Raw genomic sequence first — 20,670 nt, 5'->3', positions numbered from 1 at the left:
ATGAGTATATTAATTTTTTCCATCTATTATGATTTAGGTTATTGGTAGATTAAGTACTTTAAATTATATTAATTGCGTCATTAACTCTATAATATTTATTGATTAAAAAACGTTAATTATCGAATTTTCTAAAAAAATATATAAAAAGTTTTTGTCAGCAACCAATATGAGCCACCTTGTGAATTGGAGTTTAATTAATTACTATCTAACGAACTATCGAATATATTGAACAATAGGTTTGAGTATCAGACCATATAAAATATTCCAGTATTTTTCCATATACGTCTTGGTATGTCAGTTGCCAACAACCATTATACATATATTTTGTATGAGTGTCAATTGCAACTTTTATTATTCAAAATGCAGTTGCATTTAGTTTTCATATATTGGTAAACAATATGAAACAATTCTAATGATAGTGATATTAACCAAATTTTAATTACAGATAATTTGCTGCACTGTATTTAGTTTATACAGTTTTAATTTAATGAGACCAATATTATTCGAATTTATGAGAATATTTCAAGAAAGAAATCAAATAAAACATTCCCCCAAAATATACTTGTTGATAAGAAACAGATTGTATTTAACATTATATTTTTACACTCTAACAGCTTGTACAACTATAGCTATTGTATGCACAGAGCTGGGTAGTGTGTATTACCCAGTTACACTTTTACAAAATAGGAATCACCATATTGTTGTATTATTATATTATATACACAAAATAAGTTATATACTAGCACCTATAATATGTGTTTCGGACGCAGTGTTGTTTTTAACACTCTCAACTTTTGTGTTTCAAGAGGTTGATTATATAAAACATATATGTAACAGTTTTCACTGTAATACAGACACGATTTGTCAAAAAGCAATAAAAAATAAATTGATTGAATTAGCAAAAATTCTCATTCAATTAAAATCGTAAGATTGGTACATTTATATTCGTCGTATATAATTCACTGATCAAATTTATTCCAGTATAACCAGTAGAGTTCAACAAATATTATACACTGCTGTCATTCCTTATGCAATATCTTTAGCTTTTACTGCGTGCATCTTTCATATATTCAACTGTAAGAAATATTACAAATCCAATAATTTTTATAACAAGATTTTTATTTTAGATGGATAACGTAGGATTTTTGAAAAAAATTATTCTCATTTTAATTCTTCTACATACAGTTATGTTCTTATTGTTAAGCGGACAAATGGTAGAGGATGAGGTGAGTTGACAATATAGTGGTACAAAGTATTAAAATAAATTTAATTTTGTTGATAGACTGAAAAGATATTTGACTATATGTCACTCATGCCGTGGTACAACTTTGATTTATATAATTCAAAATTATTATTGATGTTCATCTCTCGGGCAGTACCGCTCCACAAGCCAGTGGTGGCGGGAAGCCAACGGATCAACTGCAAGCCCAATCCTCACCCAGGGAGGTTCTAGGACCTTCCTCAGATTGGGCTTGTTCTTCCGGGAACCAGTTGACAGGGGGCTGGCATCTTTGTCAGTCCCGTCTTCTGGTTCAACTTCACCCGTGTATGTATATACACGCCCTTTCCCCCATATGTGCTAGCACATATGGTTTCCAATTGGTTATGATCTCCGGATCGGTGCCCGGAGGGGGGTTTACACTTTCCCCTCTCTGTCCCCAAAAAAAAAAAAAAAAAAAAAAAAATTGATGTTACTGGCAAATACTTGCGATCCTATTATATTTTATTTTACCAAAGAATTGCCAGTCAATCATATTTTATTGATGAAGGTAAGATGTATGATATAGAAAACTAGAGTAATAATCAAATGTTTAAATTTTCAGATCGAAAAATCTGTCTACTCTGCAGTTGCTGTAATTACTAATATGAATAATTTAATTTAGAAATAAATATATATTAATATAACTTTAAATCACATTTGAAGCACCAAATGCAAAAATATATGGATCACTAATTGATTAAAAGAATACAATTTTAAGCAACACCATCGCTGAATATAGATAATGTTAATTTATCGAACAAAATAAAATTAAATTAATACATTTGGTGTTTTATAGAATAATGTTCATAGATTTTATGATTATTGAAGAAATTAGTTTCAATTTTCTAACATTATTAAGATATTTTTCTTGTTCAACTAATTAGATCATTCTCAAGGATTAACATTATACGTTTACTAAAAAACGAAATATCAAAATCATCAACTTTTTTTATATTCAACATTTTTGAATTGGTAAGTGTACTTTTTTCAAAATATTTGCTTACTTTTAAAACTAAATATAAAATGATTTAATCTTTATTTTTACGTATACGTTTATTTATAGACTTTTCGTATCTTAATAAATTATGTTATCAACTTTACTCAATTATTTCAATTTATTGTAAGGAAAAATTAATTTAAAAAGCACAGAGGCTTAACATGCACTATAGAAATTGAAGAGATGAATGTAGTTTGAGAATTTATTTTTGTGAAAACAAACAAATTATATTAACATGTTTTGTAACATTTTGTAACGAACAAATAGAATTTACAAAAGGCAAAAAAAGAATTGTTTAATCAAAGAGGACAACAAATAATAAACCTAAAATAAAATTAACAAATGTTATTTATCTACATATTTAGTCACATCTGTTATATCTATTTAATTTAAGAACATCCTAGTTCATAAAAGAAAAATATGGAATAGCTATAGTAATTGGTACAGATATTTTATTTACCACAAATCAGAGTATTTCGTAATTTCTATCGAAATTTGAAAACATTTTGATTAATAACGTTTGTATTAAATTGATAGTCGTATTAAAGAACCGGATGAACTTTTGTCACAAATCCTAACATAGTCAAACTGAGATATGCGGAACAATTATTTTCTGCTTAAAAAATTTTAAATAATTGTTAAATTCAAAAACTAACCATTAATTTAAAAAAAAAACATCTAAAAATTACTACGAACGTTCCACATTTCAAAATAATTCGTACATAGTTTATACACATGCATATTTCAGGGGTTTTATTTTGCTTAAAATCCGGTCTTGAGTAATAACGGGTGTTCTGTGATAATAACCATAAAACCCGCACCGTTTCTTTTACCTACTCCGATAAGTGAATTCGAAGTTCCAATGTGTAGATGCACAATACAAGTACTTTTTATACCTATTTCACTATCGACACAGAAATCCTGACAGAACACCTATCGGAATTGAGGCAGAATTCTTATACAAATATTTAAAATTTCATCTTCAGTAAAATAATTCAAATGAAATAAAGGCTTGAGTGACTAGTGTTACTTTTTCGTTTCAAAGTCTTACTAAAAAAATGTTTGTTAATTTTACAAGTAATTTACTTTGACCCTTGGGAACAAAGGGTATAAAAAATGATACCAAAATAAAACAAATAATTAGAAAATTACAATCTTTAATCCATCATGACGCTAACTACTAACGTGCGAATTCAATTTATAAAAACAAAATAATAAATAACAAATGTATATATTTTAAATTGCAGACGAGTTGGTAGCCTGCTTGATAATGGTCGCCATAAGATCGGGATCGTCCTGCTGCTGGCCGACCCACCACATGCACAATGCATTCTCGTAAATCATCGCCGTTCTAGTGTGATGCAGTGGATCGAGGGCGTGATGTTGGCCGGATGCGGTGGCCAGAATTGGCCTGTACGGGTGCAAACTGACCCCGTTGCAACTGTCCGAGTGCAGGCTCATCTGTAAAATTGATGGTGTGTTAGTATGGTTCGAATATTGAATGCGACAGATACATTTACCAATAGCCATAATATGTCACTGTTCCTATTCGGACCGTATTTGATGATTTTATATTATTTTTATAAAAGATAGATTAAACAACTAGTTAATGAACTATTTTAACTTATTTTGTATATTGGAGCGCTAACTTAACAAATTATCCTGGATCGAACGGCTTCTTTATTGTTGTCACTGTACGCGTTACAGTGATGAACATTTTAAGAACGACAGCCTGTAAATAGTGCTTGCTTATTATCAAAAACAACATTTACAATTAACTAGTCATATGTACAGAATATAATTCAAATTGTACACAATAATACGTTCTTAGACGATTCCCAATTATCAAAGTGTGGTGCTGAAATTTTGTTTGTTAACTATTAATAGAACTAAAGGGGATTAATTATCAAATTATTTAAGCAATTGGTAAATTTACAAAAAAACTTAAACTGCAAGTAAATGTTGTATGATTATACTATAATAATAATCATTATAGCTAGTTAAAGTCTACTTCGTTGAAGACAATAGCGCCAGTGTTTCAAAAATAGAAAACAAGCCGCAATTCATATTAAATGTAATAGTGTAATTATTAACCTAAGCCAGTGAAGTGAAACATGTAAATAATAACGCTGTGTGGTTAAAACTAAATATTAAATCAGTCAACGCACATGCATACATTATAAAAACAATAATTATCAGAAATACGTCGCTAAATAAAAGATGAAATATAACGAAGAATATGAGTGTTCCTAAAGTGGAAAATAAATGAAAAATATTCTACAAGAGAATACGTCTAAAATGCATGATAACGAAAATGATCTATTATCAAGATGGGTTCAATTATTGTCTATGTGTCTACAAATATTGTAATTATAAAAAAAATCAGAACCAACGGAAATGATAAACTTTATTGTGCACAATTTGTATGGTTTGATTAATTAAAATCGCTGCAATTTAATATTATTCATCTATTATCCATAATGTCATTTATTATTTCAACTCACAAAATGAAGAAAATTGCAAAGATTTTAATTTGATTTCTAATGTATTCAATTTATTTTTAATACAGATTGGATGAATATTTGTAAAATTCATTTAGATTTTATAAAGTTTATAAATACTCTAATTCAAAGATATTTTGAAATATTATATTAACATAATATAAATTAAATGTTGTTAATTGTATTAAATATACACACGTTATTTGAAACAATTTTAAATATTTTATAGGTAATTAAAATAACTACGTCAATGAAATATAGTTAGACGGTATCTAACCATTATAATTCTATAACCGTATATGTGTATAAATCGTTATTTATCGGATGTTATACATTATTATAATTACTACTTACAATAAATGTACACAAAACATAAACAGAAATGTTTTGCATCCTATAACTGCAAACAATAATATATGTATATTACTTCAAATTTATCAATAATATACAAAAATAACGTATTTAATATATACATTCTGTAACTTATTCGTGAAACTTTAAAGGGCCTTAAATTTTTATTAAAGCAATCTTTAAAATTTGACAAAAAAGTTAGGGAATAAATTTTATAATGTTAGTCCCTAATTCTAATTGGAGTCTACACATAATTTTAATTAGTTTTCAGAATTTTCAAAAAGTTAGTTATGTATTTACAAAATTTATAAATAATATAATTAATATTTGTAGTATATTTATAAATTCTTGAAGGTAGAAGACAAACTTAATAAAAAATTTGAATATAGGAAAAAATTAGAATATGAACCATCAAAATCAGAGTATTTAAGTGAATATATTAATATAGAGGGTTATACAGGAGTGTTAATAACAAAGTTCCCAGTTTGATATACCTATCATTTATAAGAAAGGGAAAAACCGTTTTTTAAGCACTTACACAACCTTACTAAATACAAAGAGTAACAATAGAGAAATATGTAAAATAATAAAAAAGCATGTGTTGAAACTTACTTGCATGTGAATTGAAGGATAAGTGACCTCGGATACATTCCACACTTGTACTTTACCATCAGTACCGCCGCTGACGAGCCACTTGCCATCCATAGACAAGTCAATGGTAATCTTCTGATTAGTGCTCACCTCCCTCTGTAATGTGAAGAGTGGCCTTCCCGGTACCTATAAAAAGTTCCCATTCAACATATACTGTATAAAATTGAAAAAACTAAATTTCCTTTGATTAAAATGAATTGTGATGGTAACAGCCTTACACGAAGGTCCCAGCAGATTAATTCTTTGTCTTTTCTTGCTCCACTGTATAACCTAAAACCATCCAGTGAGAATGTCATTGTTGTAATTCCTCCTTTGTGTCCAGTTAATTTACACAAGTGTCTGAAGGTACCATCACTTTGGGAAACCAACTCAATTGTATTTTTCCATGTTCCTGAAACCAAAATAATGTAAACTCTTCCTTCAAAATAATTTTTATTATTTACCTATGGCTACAATTCCTGGCTGTGCCTGACTAGCAACAATACAGGATGCAGGATGATTTGTGGCATATTCAGTGTATTCTCTTCCAGGCTGACTTGTATTGAATATTTTCACGCTTTTTTTATGTCCACAGAAAATATTCTGGCCGTCAGCTGAAAACGTCACACTAATTGGTGCTTCCACTTCGTCAACAAAATTGTAACCCCTGTAAGAGCACCTCAAATCACCGGTAAAGGCATCCCACAAATGTACAGGACCCTCGTGGCCGCAAGACAACCAACTAAAATAAAATGCTCAATTATTAACCTGTTCAGTGCAGTAAAAGTTTGTGCTAAACCTGCAAGTTGAGTTTTGTGCATACTTAATGTTTAGGATTACAAAATGGGTGGTATGACATACCAACAAGTGGCAGGGTTGGCGCTGTTCATTCCCGGGTACCAACAATAATCGTAAATTAAACCATTCTCGGGAACACTGACGGCCGGGTTTAGCGCCGCTATCGGACGGCTTGTCATAACGCTATCGCCCGTGTACAGATCACTGGGAAGCTCCATAACGTGCATGCCGGCCCCACGGACCACCGTGAGCAGGCACGTGCCGTCGGGGGACCATTTACAGCCCCTAAGATAATGCTGGTCAGCATAATTCGGCCACTGGGACCTCGCCAATTCAAGTGCAGTATTCTCGAAGTTGTAGTGGGCGTATGTTACTTGCGTTTGCTCTACAACCGCTTCAGTCATTCTCTATATGTGTTGCTATTACTTATACGAACGCTAATTTTGTAGTTGTTTTGACTTTGACTGCACTAAATTATTTGCACATTTATATGCCCACTCAGATTTTACAACAAAGTTTGTTTTCTGGAATGTGATTCACTACCAACATAAAAACTTGCAGTGTTACAAATCACTAAATTTTCACCGCTAATGTGTGTACACTTCAATAATTCACATTTAACTCAATATTTAACATGTACCAAATTATAATAACAGTTATATCAATTTATAATAAATATACTTTATTTTGTATTACTTGAATAAAAGATGCAATCCTAACTGTATCTTACAGGAACCTGTAACTGGTAAAAAAGACGATTTTGACATTTATTAATTTATCAAAACAATGATTAAAACGTAATGCTATCTCCTTGAACTTCTAACTCTATTACTCTCCGCCGATCAAATTCAGTTGACTACCTTGCAGAACAACTTAATGAATCAAAATGAATCTAGAAGATATTATTTACTTAGCTCTCTTAATTTTTACAATAGTTTTTGGATATTATTATAGAGCTTTAACTGATCCTGCACTTAAGAGGAATGTGGGAACAGCAGTTGGACTTTTTGTGGTGTTTATGGTATCTGGAGTTCACATAATTCATCCAATTATTACAACAATAATAGGTGCTTTAATAATATTATATGTGGATAAAAGGTAAGACTTTTAAATGGAATTAGCTAGTTACTAAACTTGTATGTTTCAGAAAATGTCACTTAGTATGTTTTCTCTTTGGATTTATATATATATTCTTTTTCCGTTCAACTGCATACTTTGGTATTCCATATCCTCCATCTCACACAAACTTAGTACAAATGATGTTGACATTAAAACTAATTGGATTAGCACTAGAAGTTACAAATTCCCATGAATCCAAGAAGAAAAAAGATAATAGTGAAAAAACTGATGAAGAAAAGTATGAAGATGAATTTAATAGAATTGATCAACTAACATTCACAGATATTTTTCATTATTCATTTAATTATGTAGGAGTTTTAACAGGTATGTTTGTTAAAAATATATTTGATTTTAAATACAGTGAAAATTTGTAGGCCCCTATTACAAGTATAAAACATATGTGGATGCTATTGAAAAACCTTACATAAAATATGATAAATGGAAAGTATTTTTAAAAGAAAAAATGCTGTTTGTTCCCGTTTTTGCTGCCCTATTTCTGCTGGCATCTCATTACTGGCCTTTATCAGTAAGTACTTGAATTCAATTACTGTTATATGTAAATTTTTGTACAAGTGCTTGTCCTATTTGTATGTATTGTAACATTTATATTGAACCACAAATCTACACTACAATCTAAATTGCCAGGTCTATAAATAACAGTTTAAATAGATAATTGCTTTGTAGATCATTGAACAATTTAACATAATTTGTACTTTGAACATGATATTATTAAATATTTAACTTAATAGCTGAATTGAAATATTAACATTTTCAAATTTGTATTGAACATTAATTATTATTCAAGGTATATTTTTTCTAGTTCATGCTAATTACATTGTTCTTTATGGTTTATTAAATTCAAAGTCCTCATTTTAATTGTGTGACACTAGTCTTTGTTATAACGTTAATTACACATGATGTATAGAAATAATCAACTGTGATAATTTGGTTCTAATCTAAGTAGGAATTATTAACAACTGGTAATAATATCTAATATTGATTTTCATTCAGAATTTCATTTGTTCATCATAATTAATAATTTAATAAAGGGAAATGATAAGTATTAAAAATGTGACTGAATTTGTTAGGCATTACTGACGTGTTCCCTATTTTAGTTAGTGCGCCGCCTCTTATTGATTAAAATATTTCACTATTATATATAAAAATTAACTTAATTTTTTAATTTTAATTTAAGGGAAACTATTTCTGAAAAATGTTATTAAAACGAATTATGCTTTAGTACGCGCTTACCGATGAGTTTTACAACGAAAGATCATTCCTGTACAGATGGTGGTACATTTGGCCGAATTTCTTTATCTTCAGGATGAGAATGTACACCGGTTTGGTGTTATCGGAATGCGCCTGTATCGTAGCAGGAGTAGGTTTATATCCCACCTTTGCGGCGAGCAAACCTGGCCTGGGTCCATCAAGAAATTTCAAGGAGCTAAAGGAATTGTAAGGAGCGTAGTATCATATAGATCGAAATATAATAAAATTTGTTTTAGAACTGATCCAAAAGATTTGGAAAAGGTGGAATATGATTACAAGACGGTGTTCAACATCAGTCCACAAGGGGCGGACTTTTGCACTACATATAGAGAGGGCATGAAGAAGTGGAATATTTGCATTCAATATTGGCTGAATGTGAATGTTTTCAAACGGTTTCCTTATAAAAAATTCCGTGTTCTTGCCACAGTTATGACGTCAGCCATGTGGCATGGTGTTTATTCGGGTTATTACGTTTGTATCTGTACCATCCCACTTGCTTTAATGGTTGAAGATGTTTGGGTGAAAATTCTCCATATAGAAACCAAACATGTTGTAAGTTTTCAAATTATTTTTTTAGATAACGTCCAGACGTGTTATCTGGCTAGATAACACGCCAGACACTCACAATAAGAGAATAGATATTTGTCTCAATTACTTTACGTAATTTTAAATACACGTTTTTTCTATTTTGCAGGCTTCTAAACCTAAGGAGTGGCTCTGGTTGATGTATAAAATGAACATGTTCTCATATCAAGCAATAGCATTCCATTTATTAGAAGTGAACAAAATTTTCAAGTTCTACAATTCCATTTACCACGCTGGACTGATTCTACACATAATACTTTATGTAATTGGAATACAGATTTTAAAAATAAAAAAACGGAAACAAAAACACTCAACTAATAATGAAAATAACGTTGCCAAAGAAAAAGTAAAATAGTTTTGTTTAGTTTTTAGGATTTTAAAATTCAATTTAAATACAAGGATATTAATAGGGTTAACTAGTATTAATTGCTCATAATATTAAAGTTTGTGATATCTATTGATATTTGATGAATCGAGTAAATCATTCACGACTGTTTTCATATCTGCATGAATTTATATCAAGTGTTTATTTTATTAAAATAGCTCAAATATAGATTTTACCAAGTTACTTGTGACCTTTATTTGTTTTTGGTGATTTGATTCATAAAGGAAGGTAAAGTGTTTTAATAAAGTTTGTAATAAACATGTACTTACCTCTTTTAATTAAAAGGGGGAATAAAGAGATCAGATGTTGGCCGTGAAATATTTATATTTATGAAAATATCCTACAAAAACCTCAAACTCATCTGCTACAACTGATATTTATTTTTTACATAATACAGATTATGAATATCTTTGTGTTGTTCAATTAAGAAGCAAGAGTGAGTAAGATGCGAATCAAAAATATATTATACGAAACGTAACGAAAGACATTCACAATCTGACAAAAATTAACACCTCACTATATATATCATATATAATTTAAATTAACTTGCTAACTATTTGTTTTTCTGTAAAAGTGTATGTATACGTACTACAGTATTATTTTATTCATAAAAGGCATTCAGTTATTTGTTGTCTCTATATATATTTATATATAAATATTTATATTAAAAATGGAGTTTTGCTATTTTTTCATTCGAAATTACAAAATCGTTTAATCACTTTGTACTCCGTTACAACACACGATTTCGTAAAGCCGAAAATTGAACAGTTACATTTGAAGTTCAATTATAAAATTAACTAAAATCGCTACATCAAATAAAAATATATATATCAAGACTATATTTACATATAAATTACAATGGCATTATTCACAAAAAGCAACCCAAAACAAACAGTTTCGATTGTGGTTAATGTTAAGCGAAATACAATTTTCGTCTGTTGGGGGTTGATTTAAGGAAACAATATCATTAAAAACACTTCAAATGCAAAAATTCCTCATGTTTTGTATAAAACAGATTCATTTGGACAAAACAAAAATTGGAATGTACGACAATAATAATACGAAAAAAGAATGCCTAATGTAAAAGGAATACAATAAAACAAAGAAATAAATTACTTAATCTAACCCTAGTATGGTAATAATTGTTAGTTGATTAAGACAGTATCAAAAATATGACTAAATATAAAAAATAAACAACAAAACAAAAGACAAAACAGTGAATTTTTACATTGTTTTTTTTTTATTCTTCACGTGAAAAATCATTAATCTTCAGTGGTAACAATGTTGTTTGATAAATAAGCATTATGAAAAAGTCGACCTTACCGCCAACGACTGAAAAATTAATGAAAAACTTATACAACAAATCACAGCTTGGAATTTTTTCCATGACCTCTCCTGGCAGCATAAAAAGATTTACCAGTTAAATCCGACAATATGGCATCAATATACATATTTGCAAACTTGCTTATTCCTATACAAATTCACCCTCATTATCTTGGGTGACAAAAAACACGTTTCCACACTTGTCCGGATTTAACTGTACACGTAATACAAGGTCAGAGAACTTATCGCATAAAACAAACTATGATTGATTACAGCAGTAAGGTCCTATGAAAGAAAAGAATATAATAACACAGTTCCTGTTAAATTTCTCGCAGACGAAAATAATTCAACAACTCAATGAATTCAATTTGTTTGGTAACTTTTACGTAACTTAAGCCGAAACTATATAAAAAACAAAACGCTATTCTTGACAATATGTGATTTATTTTCCGAAGAATTCAACGAGAACCAGCGAGTTAACAGCCATTGCTCATATACAATAAAAAATAACTCGGATTCAGTCATTTTATTTATCCTATTTTACTATATTTAATAAACTGAAGCAATCGATTGAAATACCTATTTATCAAATCACAACAAAGTGGTATACGTTCACAAATTGATCCATTTAAATCTAGTTCAATAAAAAAATATCTCGACAATGGATGAAGGAGGTGGAGGGGAACCTAATCAAATGAGTGACTGTCGTTTCTTCGAGAGAATTTACGAGAGAGATATACACGAAGGGGACAAAAACGACCTAACAGCTAAAAGTGTTTATTTTTTTTTATTTTTTGGAGCGGTTTCGGACCAAAATTTGTACAGTTGATGATTTGATTCGGTAACGTTTTTTGATAACAGATGCGCCACAATGATTTACAATTAATATTACCAAGACTGTTAAATGAAACGATGCGTCCATTCAGGGGAACGCTCACGCAAATTCATATAGAAAAAATTGCTGTTGCAGCAGTTGGTCAGTGTTCATATATAAATGGCTAATTGATTAAAAGTACACGAATACGCAATAGGATCTAAGAGTACAATTAGATACTTACTAGTGTGATTATTAAGGTCCTTTGGGCCCCTTCTCCGCGCGCCACTCGAAGTCGTCTTTTTGTTTATAAACCGGGGGTGTGTAAATTGAAAAATCATGGTCCTGAACACTCACAGAACATAACCACAAAAAATCGCAATGCATGATAGTGTGTGTTGTGTATAATATACTAAATCTTACGTTACAACATAGTAATAAAAAAATATAAAATAAAAAAAATATATATAATTAAAAGTAAGCCCGTAATTGTCACTTATCGCCTATGTCGTCCTTCATTTTTTTGCTAACGGGCGCCGTTTGGGGCGCGTTGCTGTCGTCCTCGTCGAGTGGCCGCTTGTTGAAGCCGATGCTATTGGAGTCATCGGACACGACGGAGTCCTTGGTCGAGTCCGAAACGAGCGAGTCGTTTGTCTCGTCGTTCTGGATGGAGGGTGGGCTGTTGTCGGTGAACGAGGTGGTCGTGTCCTCGTCGATGACGGCGGCGGGTGGGGCTGGTGTGTCGGCTGCGGCGCCGTTACCATTCAACGGCGTCGGGCCCTGATTACTTTCATCGGACGTCGCCGCGTCCAGCGAGTCGCCGTTCTGGTGCACGACAGCCGCTATGGAGTTGCCGTTCGCCACCGGGCAGATATCTAAAACAAAATCATTTTCCATCATAACTCATATTTTGGCATGATTATGCGAGGAAGTCGTACAGCACACATTCGTTTGAAACCTTTTGAAATGGTACGGAAAAAAGTGAAGAGGTCAAATATGAAGCAAAAATTAAAATTTCTGTAAGATATTTCATAAGATGAACTGACACAAATTTTAACCGTCGGTATGTAAAATGAATACTTCATAAAAACGACGGCAATACTACGGTTTTGAGATATCACTGTACAATATTCTTAATAGTAAGTACTCTTTTAGTGTTAAGGAAGAACCACAGCAAACACGAAAAGTGATGGTCTAAATATTGCTGATATCGCTAGAAACTTAAAATGTTCATTATAGATGGTTTAACAATCTTATTAGCAAACATTAAACCACACATTCATGAAAATTTGTTTGGTGTTTTTTTTTTTGGTGTAGAGTATTCTAAATTTATAAATCCAAATGCAGACGGTAAACAATATTAACTTTTTCAACCAAATTAAGGTTTAGATAAGACTAAACTGAACTGAAATGTGGTTACAGTGTAGGGTTCTTCATCTTGACATAGAATCAAATACATAAAATTATTAGAAAAATGGACGGTTTCGTATACAAAAGACAGGAAAATGTAACGAAACCAAATGGCAATAACAATTTACTGTTTACATAGATTTTTATGCATCATAATGATGATTCAAAAGCATTCGTCTAAGCTTATTGAGAATTGGTTAAAATATGTTTAAATTCTCCATTAGCCAGCACAATGTCCGGTTCTACATCCAAAGGAAAACTTGTGCAATAAAGTGAAACCTCGCTTAAACTATAAAAACCTTCAAATGTTGAAGCTTTTAATTAATGAATCATGGAAGCGTTGAGCTTGACGTTTGTTATATTTACAACTAACAAACGTTATCCAACAAAATACTGATCCAATTTTCTTATTTTATAAAACAACAATTTTCAAATGTATGCTTTTTCTGTGGCCAATATTTACATTTAAATTTGTTTGAATATAATAGAAAAATCTTTGTTAAAAAATAAATAATTATGGAAAATACATAGTGTACTTATTTTGAATAATATAGATATTTAGATTCTGGGCACTCGTTATAGACTATAAATGATAATCGAAAATTTCGAAATACTGATGGATGAAATGTTTCGAAAATTATAAGTGATGAAATATTTCGAATTAACGAACGATTTCGTATCTCGTTTAACAGATTCTACTCATTTGTGATGTTGAAACTAAAAAGTAAAACTCTACACTGTACTGTATAAAATTTAAATTTTGATCTCATTTTTCCCTTATTAATTTATATGGTAAATCTTTACGATCGAGTATACTCCATGATTTAGAGATTCAGGTTGAAACGCTGATAAAGATGCATTCACAAGATCAAAGACTTAAATATGACGACCAGAGAAGACCTGATGGTACCAAAAATATCAATTTACTTTTAAATCAAAAATGCAATACAATCATTCATCCATTCGTTTTTTATGTTCATAGACAAAATATATTGATTATTCCATTTATAGTCAAAAAATATTAAATTATAAGTGATTACTGAAGTTTCAATGTTAAAGCAAACAGTTTCAATTTGTTACAGCATTGTTAAAAGTTTAATTGATGGAGACAAATAGATTGATACGAGACCATTGGGTTCCTTTGACCTCTTTCGATTATCACTCATAAACGTATCCAGGTGCGCAGAATCTAATTTCATCAATCATAATCGATCAATCGATTCGACCATTGAAAAATATATCGATTATCCCAACAATGTTGGGAACTTACTAGAGAGCAAGTCGGGTTTGTGTTCGGAGACGACATAGTGGGTCCAGAGGGCGAGCTCAACCTTGTGCGGCGACCAAACGACGCTGTCGGACCGCTGCGACGCCTGGCTCTCCTTGTTGAGACGGTCGGCCACGGAGCTGATGTGCGTCGCGAACTTCAGATACTCCTTGGTGGTGTAGTCGATGCCTTCGATGTCCGGTATCGCCATCAGGCATTCGTCAGCCATGAAGGGAGCGCTGTCGGGATCGGCGGCCGCCAATAACGCTGAACAAACGAAGGAACGATTGATTAACTTCGAATACCGTCTTTCGCAAAATCGACAGCTGTTAATGGTTAAAGTTAATGAACGTAACGTAATAAATTACCTGAAGCCATCGTGGTGCCAACGCCCTTAAGGTTCGACAGGGCGGTGATGGCCTGTTCAAGATTGGGCAGCTTCTTGAACGCTTTCTTCGTCTCCTGCATAACGGCTCGTGGAGTGTTCACCTTAACCAGATAGTTCAGTTGCGGATAGAATTTGCCTCTGGTCTGTTTCCATTTCATCGTTTGCACGAGTTCCTCATGGTTCATGTGCGCATCCTTTCCACGGCTCTTGATTTTCTTTGGCAACTCGTTCTGGTACCTGGAAACAGTCGCAAACATATTATTTATTTGTGTGAACCTGACATTAAATTCGGACGTATTTTAATTAAGTCCGTAGGATAAATTTGTTGCGTTGCATTTCGCATGGTGGGTTATTGCAAAATGTCAGCGCTATAATCATAAATGACATTGGGTCCAGGCGTTTGTTGTTACGAAACTCGTGTCCCGCTCTGGTTTTAACGCAACATCCAAATAGAATATTGCTTTTTTATGTGTTATTGACTAGACATAGTTTTTCACGTTTAACATTCGCCGTACAATATTTTAAGTTTATAAAAGACATTTCGTAAAACGAAACAAATTTTAAAACAGTTCTGAACGTATATCAAATTAATAAGCAAGTTATGCGTTGTTTACGTTGCCTGTTTGTATATGGAAGTTATCGTTCAAACAACGACGTGTAACTAAACAATCAAAGAAAATACAGGCGCGATTACAGTTTTGATATCCCCACCAACGCACACGATGCATCGGTCAAGATCAATCAATTTATGTTGTTTGGAAAACGTGCGATTAGAGTTAATAAATAGACTGCGCGATAATGTGCTGCGACAGTTTAAATGGTCCATTTTTTCATTTTTAAATGCACGTCAGTGTAAAGTGCATTTCCGACCGTTTTGACGAGCTTTGAACTTTTTTGACTAAACTCAACCTACATGTCATCAATTTAATGGCAGTAAAAGTAAAGTATTTTAATTAATTTAACGATTTATTTATTGCACAAAATCGGGAAATTTCACAAATTAAATGAGCACTCGTTTATATATTTTTTTTAACAATTTTATAATTTTGGTAATTTAGTATAAATATTTATCTTAATATATTAAGATAAATATTTATTATTCAGTTTCGGTTTTACTTGATTTAATTAACAGTTTTCTCCAATTAACCAAAGTGATTTGATTAAATACTTATAATATTTTAACAAACCGTCGATTATTAAAAAAAATTAGTAAACAAAATAAATTTACACAAGTTGTTTACGTAAAAATTGTTTATTTATTTAATTTTTATTTTCTTGAAAAAATAAATGAATTGCATGTTTATGAAATACTGAAGAAGAAATTTCACTCTTCAATTCTAATTAAAATAAATTGGCTTTCAAAACAAATGACAAATTATTTATCATTGTTTTACTGGTTCTAGGTGAAACAACTAAGAAGCCAACTTATTTTAATTAGATTTGAGGAGTCATTATTTAATTTATACTTTATACTATAACATTTCTAAAACAATATAAAGTGGATTGGTATATGTAATTTACATAAAATTATATCCATTAAAAAACATAACTTTAACTCACCACAAAATTAAGAAATCCCTAATACTTATTTCACTTTTGCGTTAATTTAGATTGAACAAAATATTAGTATATATTTTTTTAAATTTTATTAGGACTTTCAAAATAATCGAGCGTTGATAAACTTATCAGCGACCCTGTATATAAAATACAGCTTAATCTCAGATATATGAGATAATTTTTCGTTTTAGCTGTCGTAAATATGGATTTAAATTTTAGTTTATGAAATATAAGTTATAAAAAAATAAATTAAAGAAAATATACTATTATACATTTTCCACATTTTACTCCAATTATTGAATAAACATAAAAAGTGCATACACATATAACATATCAATTTTATATTTAAATATTTTAAAAGTGAATTATTTTTAAATTAATATTTTAATATAAATTAATGGCTTTATATGTAATTGAATTTTTGAACTTGTATCAATTAAATTTAACATCTGTATAAATAATCATTTATTTCGTCATTTTATTATTTTTAATAAACTTCAACCACTAACAATATTTAAATGAACAAATTTCAACATTTAATTTTGATAGATTTCCCATTATTATTTTAACTTCAAATATAAAAAAAATAAATTTTACTCTAAATTGAATACATAATGTATTAACAAAAAAATGTTAAAATAATTGAAATTATTATTTTAATTAATAACTAATAATAATTACTATAATTAACCAATTGCATAATTTTCTTTTAAAAATTTGGAAGGATAAGAAAAAGAACTTATATTCTATTTCTGTATTCTTAATGTTAAAAACTTTTTGAATATTAATAAACGATAACTAAGCCAATTATAAGGTTTTTTTGTTGTTATTGAAATTATTTTCATGTATAACAATTTTCAGAATTAATGTTTATAAATTTTTGTTTCAATATGTAAAATTATGATTTCATACACAGTCAAAAATATATAAGGAAGCAAAAAATAGTAAATCCACTAACTTATAACGTCGTAGGTTAACTTCTGTGCCTATAAAGAGGCAAATGATAATTTTTTATAAAAAAGCAGGTCATGGTTCAAAATAAAGTGTAAATTTTGAAAATGAGAAAATGAAACATAAGTACTAAATAAATGAAATATTATCAATTTGGAATTATACACATTGATGACTAAAAATAATTAATCTTTTAATAATATTTAAAGGAAGATAATATTTATTTTATATATAAAGCTTTTTTATGTTAATAAATATTACGTATGTAAACATTTTAATTAATAATATTTCTTAATTTTGTAAACTTTAATGTTTAAAAAAATCTTTCTTGAATATTAAAAACAATTAATTACTTACAACACACAATTTCAAAACTCATAGAAATATAAAAAACATGTACATAAATAATATTCATTTTAATCATAAAATCCTTAATTTTAGTGAATTTTAAAAATTATATAGGTTCAGTTTTAGTAAAAATAAATTTGTCACGATTTTGACTTAGTTATATCTTAATCTTTTAGTTTTTACGTTAAAACAACAAATTAGAAACTCAAAACAGAGTAGTTTTTTGATGTTATTGAAATAATTATCATATACAGTAACCAACAGAAAATTTTCAGTTTTAAATTTTATAAATTTAAGTTTTAGAATGTAAAATAACGATTACATATACGATCAAAAATATACAAGGAAGCAAAAATAGTAGGTCCAAACAACTTATAACGTCACGGTCTAACTTTTATTTTTACAAACAGGTGTTAAACTTCCGAAAACATGCTGCAACTATATAAATTTTACAAAAAAAAAAACACATCATACAAAATAAAATGGTTTAGGTTATTGGCAAAGTTTGAAACGAGGTGGAAAGTTAAGAGAGAAACAAAACAAATTTTTAAATCAATCTTTCAAAATATTGCTAAAACTACCACCCTAACTACAAGACACGTTAAAATCAAGAAAACAAGCTAAATTATTTTTTTGTTTTCTTTTTGTTGTAAATAACATACATCAGTACGAAATTCACGCAGTGAACAACAACAAATAAAAGTAAAAACGCGGCACATAAAACTTCAAAACAAAAATCGGTAAACTAATTTTACAAGAACAAAGGAATGCGCTTTTACGATGTTCCTTATATCCCGCAAAACTGCAAATCAATATGAAACATAAAAATCAAGTTTGCAGGGCCCAAAAACAACAAAAACAACCGAAAATCGCGTGCCAGACGGCGGAAATCGCAGTATGTCATTGCGGAATTTTCCATTGACAAACAGGTGCTAAAAATTCGAAAATCGCCGAGGACAATAGTGTGTGTTTGTGTGTATATATTTTTTTCGTGCATGCCAAAGAAACGACAATAACCTGAAGTGTGTGCGTGTGTGAATAATACAAGAATTAAATGTCCAAAACGAAAATAATCCCACGATTGGTGATGTCTCCCCACTACGCGCACACATAATGCGACTACATCGGTCAAGATCAATCATTTTAAAGTCGGAAAACGCGCGTATGCAATTAATAAACAAACCACATTAGCATTTGGCCACCGTGCCCGCTTCAAATGTGCACGACAAACGTGAAATTCGAGGGAAAATTAAAGGGAACAGAGCCTGGCTTTGTTTGATCAGACACCATTTTGAAAGGCTGTACGACTTGGTAACATGTTTTTCGTGCGATTTGGCCGCAAATCACGGCGATTTTTCGCTCGAGACAAACGATAATCGAGAGTTCGGTGCGTCTAGTATGCGGACACGGACGATCAGGAGGATCAGGACGGTGGATCCGGGACGGATTTATAATTCAAAAGAAGGTAGCCATGACGCCGACATTATTATTAGAGCATCAGGAGCGGAATGTATCGCGTTTGAGCGTAGTTCGGGCACGATGCACTTGTCATCGATAATCACGTGACAAGCGTGATTTTAATGACCGTCCCGTGAAGATATCGCGGGGGTGCTGGTGAGCTATTCGGTCGCGGGCCAAGAGCGAGCGAACACATTAGCCAGGGTTCAATGACATAGCCGTGGTGGAAAATCGCCACTTACCAATTGTCCAGCTTGATCAGTTCCTCCGGCTTCTTCGGTCTCCTGTCCGCCTTCAGTTTGAGCGCCTGCGGATAGAGTTTGAGTACCAGTTCGTACTGTGCACAGGTGCCGTGCGTGAAAAACGTAGCCGTGTCTTTCGCGGATGCCATTGCTGTTCGTTCACTCGCCAACTGCCAGCGCTGTAGCTGGCGTGCCGTGTGTGCGGTTGCGCCGCTCGTCCGTCAGACGCCGCCACCGTACCACCACCCGAGCCAGCGTTCGGCCGGCCCGAACGCGCGCTCGGTGGCCTCGATCGGGCGACGTTCTCTCCCCCCCGGTGCCGTACGCAAAAGACGTCCGACATTCCCTCGCCGCGTTGCCGCTTCGCCGCTGTTCCCGGTCGGCACACACGCCGCCTGATATTGACGCCGCCGTGTGGTTCGCCCGACTTTTTTTTTTGCCCGTGTGCCGTCCCGACGGCCGGTGAAATCGGCGGCCGCGGCCGCCCGCTGAAAATCGTCGAACCACCTGTAAATCGGGGCGTCTCTCGGCCCGTCGCTGCGTTCGTCTGAAATTCGTCCGTTTCATTGATAAACACAAACATTGCGCCCGGCCCCGTCCTAGACAATTTCGCCTGTATCGTTTGCGCATTGTGTACGTGACCTCGGTACCATTTGTTTCGTCGCATGCTCTCTCCGTGGCCCGACCATAAGCTGAGCTCGTCCGGCTTTAAATATCCGCACTGTGCACAAGCACATTTTAAAAATTTATTTTTCTTAACTTTTATATTTCTCTTGAATTTTAAGTTGAATACATTTTAACTTTTACATCGATACCAATACTAAATACCTACAAATAAATCTAAATACCTCTAAATGATTTGACTAATAAAAGTGAAAATCTAAAACTATCTACTTTCACTTTCATTAAAAACGTCTCATCTATTATAAATACAATATGCGAAAAACTATATTATTATTTAATATACATTTATATATCATAAGTAACAGAAAAATGCAGATTTTATATATTATTAA

At 31.6% G+C, this 20,670-nt stretch overlaps 3 protein-coding genes across 5 annotated transcripts; 1 reads left to right on the top strand and 2 right to left on the bottom strand.

Annotated features, from left to right (window-relative positions):
* Positions 1-3,398: 3,398 nt before the first annotated feature.
* LOC109599810 (telomerase Cajal body protein 1 homolog) lies at positions 3,399-7,268 on the bottom strand. 3 transcript variants are annotated; one of them, XM_020015871.2, is made up of 6 exons: positions 6,975-7,268; positions 6,602-6,923; positions 6,205-6,482; positions 5,980-6,152; positions 5,723-5,887; positions 3,399-3,719 (listed from the first exon to the last, which is right to left on the bottom strand). In XM_020015871.2, the coding sequence occupies exons 2-6, from the start codon at positions 6,763-6,765 to the stop codon at positions 3,495-3,497; spliced, it is 1,005 nt and encodes a 334-aa protein (XP_019871430.1). In that variant the 5' UTR covers positions 6,766-6,923; positions 6,975-7,268; the 3' UTR covers positions 3,399-3,494. The 3 variants fall into 3 exon arrangements, with proteins under 3 accessions (XP_019871430.1, XP_019871413.1, XP_019871422.1); XM_020015854.2 differs by having other exon boundaries at positions 6,602-7,268; XM_020015863.2 differs by lacking the exon at positions 3,399-3,719 and adding an exon at positions 3,779-3,990 and having other exon boundaries at positions 6,602-7,268.
* A 61-nt stretch (positions 7,269-7,329) lies between these two features.
* On the top strand, positions 7,330-10,079 carry LOC109600026 (lysophospholipid acyltransferase 7). Its single transcript, XM_020016089.2, has 6 exons — positions 7,330-7,636; positions 7,686-7,981; positions 8,032-8,183; positions 8,898-9,112; positions 9,163-9,478; positions 9,621-10,079. The coding sequence occupies exons 1-6, from the start codon at positions 7,425-7,427 to the stop codon at positions 9,864-9,866; spliced, it is 1,437 nt and encodes a 478-aa protein (XP_019871648.2). The 5' UTR covers positions 7,330-7,424; the 3' UTR covers positions 9,867-10,079.
* A 123-nt stretch (positions 10,080-10,202) lies between these two features.
* Positions 10,203-19,871, bottom strand: LOC109600537 (uncharacterized). The gene is made up of 4 exons (XM_020016700.2): positions 19,655-19,871; positions 15,079-15,335; positions 14,714-14,977; positions 10,203-12,908 (listed from the first exon to the last, which is right to left on the bottom strand). The coding sequence occupies exons 1-4, from the start codon at positions 19,801-19,803 to the stop codon at positions 12,526-12,528; spliced, it is 1,053 nt and encodes a 350-aa protein (XP_019872259.1). The 5' UTR covers positions 19,804-19,871; the 3' UTR covers positions 10,203-12,525.
* Between the last annotated feature and the right edge of the window lie 799 nt (positions 19,872-20,670).

The sequence above is a fragment of the Aethina tumida genome, chromosome 1 (genome assembly GCF_024364675.1).
Source record: "Aethina tumida isolate Nest 87 chromosome 1, icAetTumi1.1, whole genome shotgun sequence".
In the NCBI taxonomy this organism is placed as follows: Eukaryota; Metazoa; Arthropoda; class Insecta; order Coleoptera; family Nitidulidae; genus Aethina; species Aethina tumida.
Note: the sequence above shows the minus strand (reverse complement) of the source record. Positions and strands in the feature narration are given on the sequence as shown.

Coding starts and splice junctions, on each gene's coding strand:
- LOC109599810 (XM_020015854.2), bottom strand. CDS start 6,942: ATGACTGAAGCGGTTGTAGAGCAAACGCAAGTAACATACGCCCACTAC. Junction 6,153..6,204: donor GCCAGGAATTGTAGCCATAG/GTAAATAATAAA, acceptor TTTTGGTTTCAG/GAACATGGAAAAATACAATT. Junction 3,720..5,722: donor ATCCTTCAATTCACATGCAA/GTAAGTTTCAAC, acceptor TCAATTTTACAG/ATGAGCCTGCACTCGGACAG.
- LOC109600026 (XM_020016089.2), top strand. CDS start 7,425: ATGAATCTAGAAGATATTATTTACTTAGCTCTCTTAATTTTTACAATA. Junction 7,982..8,031: donor TTATGTAGGAGTTTTAACAG/GTATGTTTGTTA, acceptor GAAAATTTGTAG/GCCCCTATTACAAGTATAAA. Junction 8,184..8,897: donor CTCATTACTGGCCTTTATCA/GTAAGTACTTGA, acceptor ATTATGCTTTAG/TACGCGCTTACCGATGAGTT.
- LOC109600537 (XM_020016700.2), bottom strand. CDS start 19,803: ATGGCATCCGCGAAAGACACGGCTACGTTTTTCACGCACGGCACCTGT. Junction 15,336..19,654: donor CTGATCAAGCTGGACAATTG/GTAAGTGGCGAT, acceptor GACTGTTTCCAG/GTACCAGAACGAGTTGCCAA. Junction 14,978..15,078: donor TGGCACCACGATGGCTTCAG/GTAATTTATTAC, acceptor TCGTTTGTTCAG/CGTTATTGGCGGCCGCCGAT.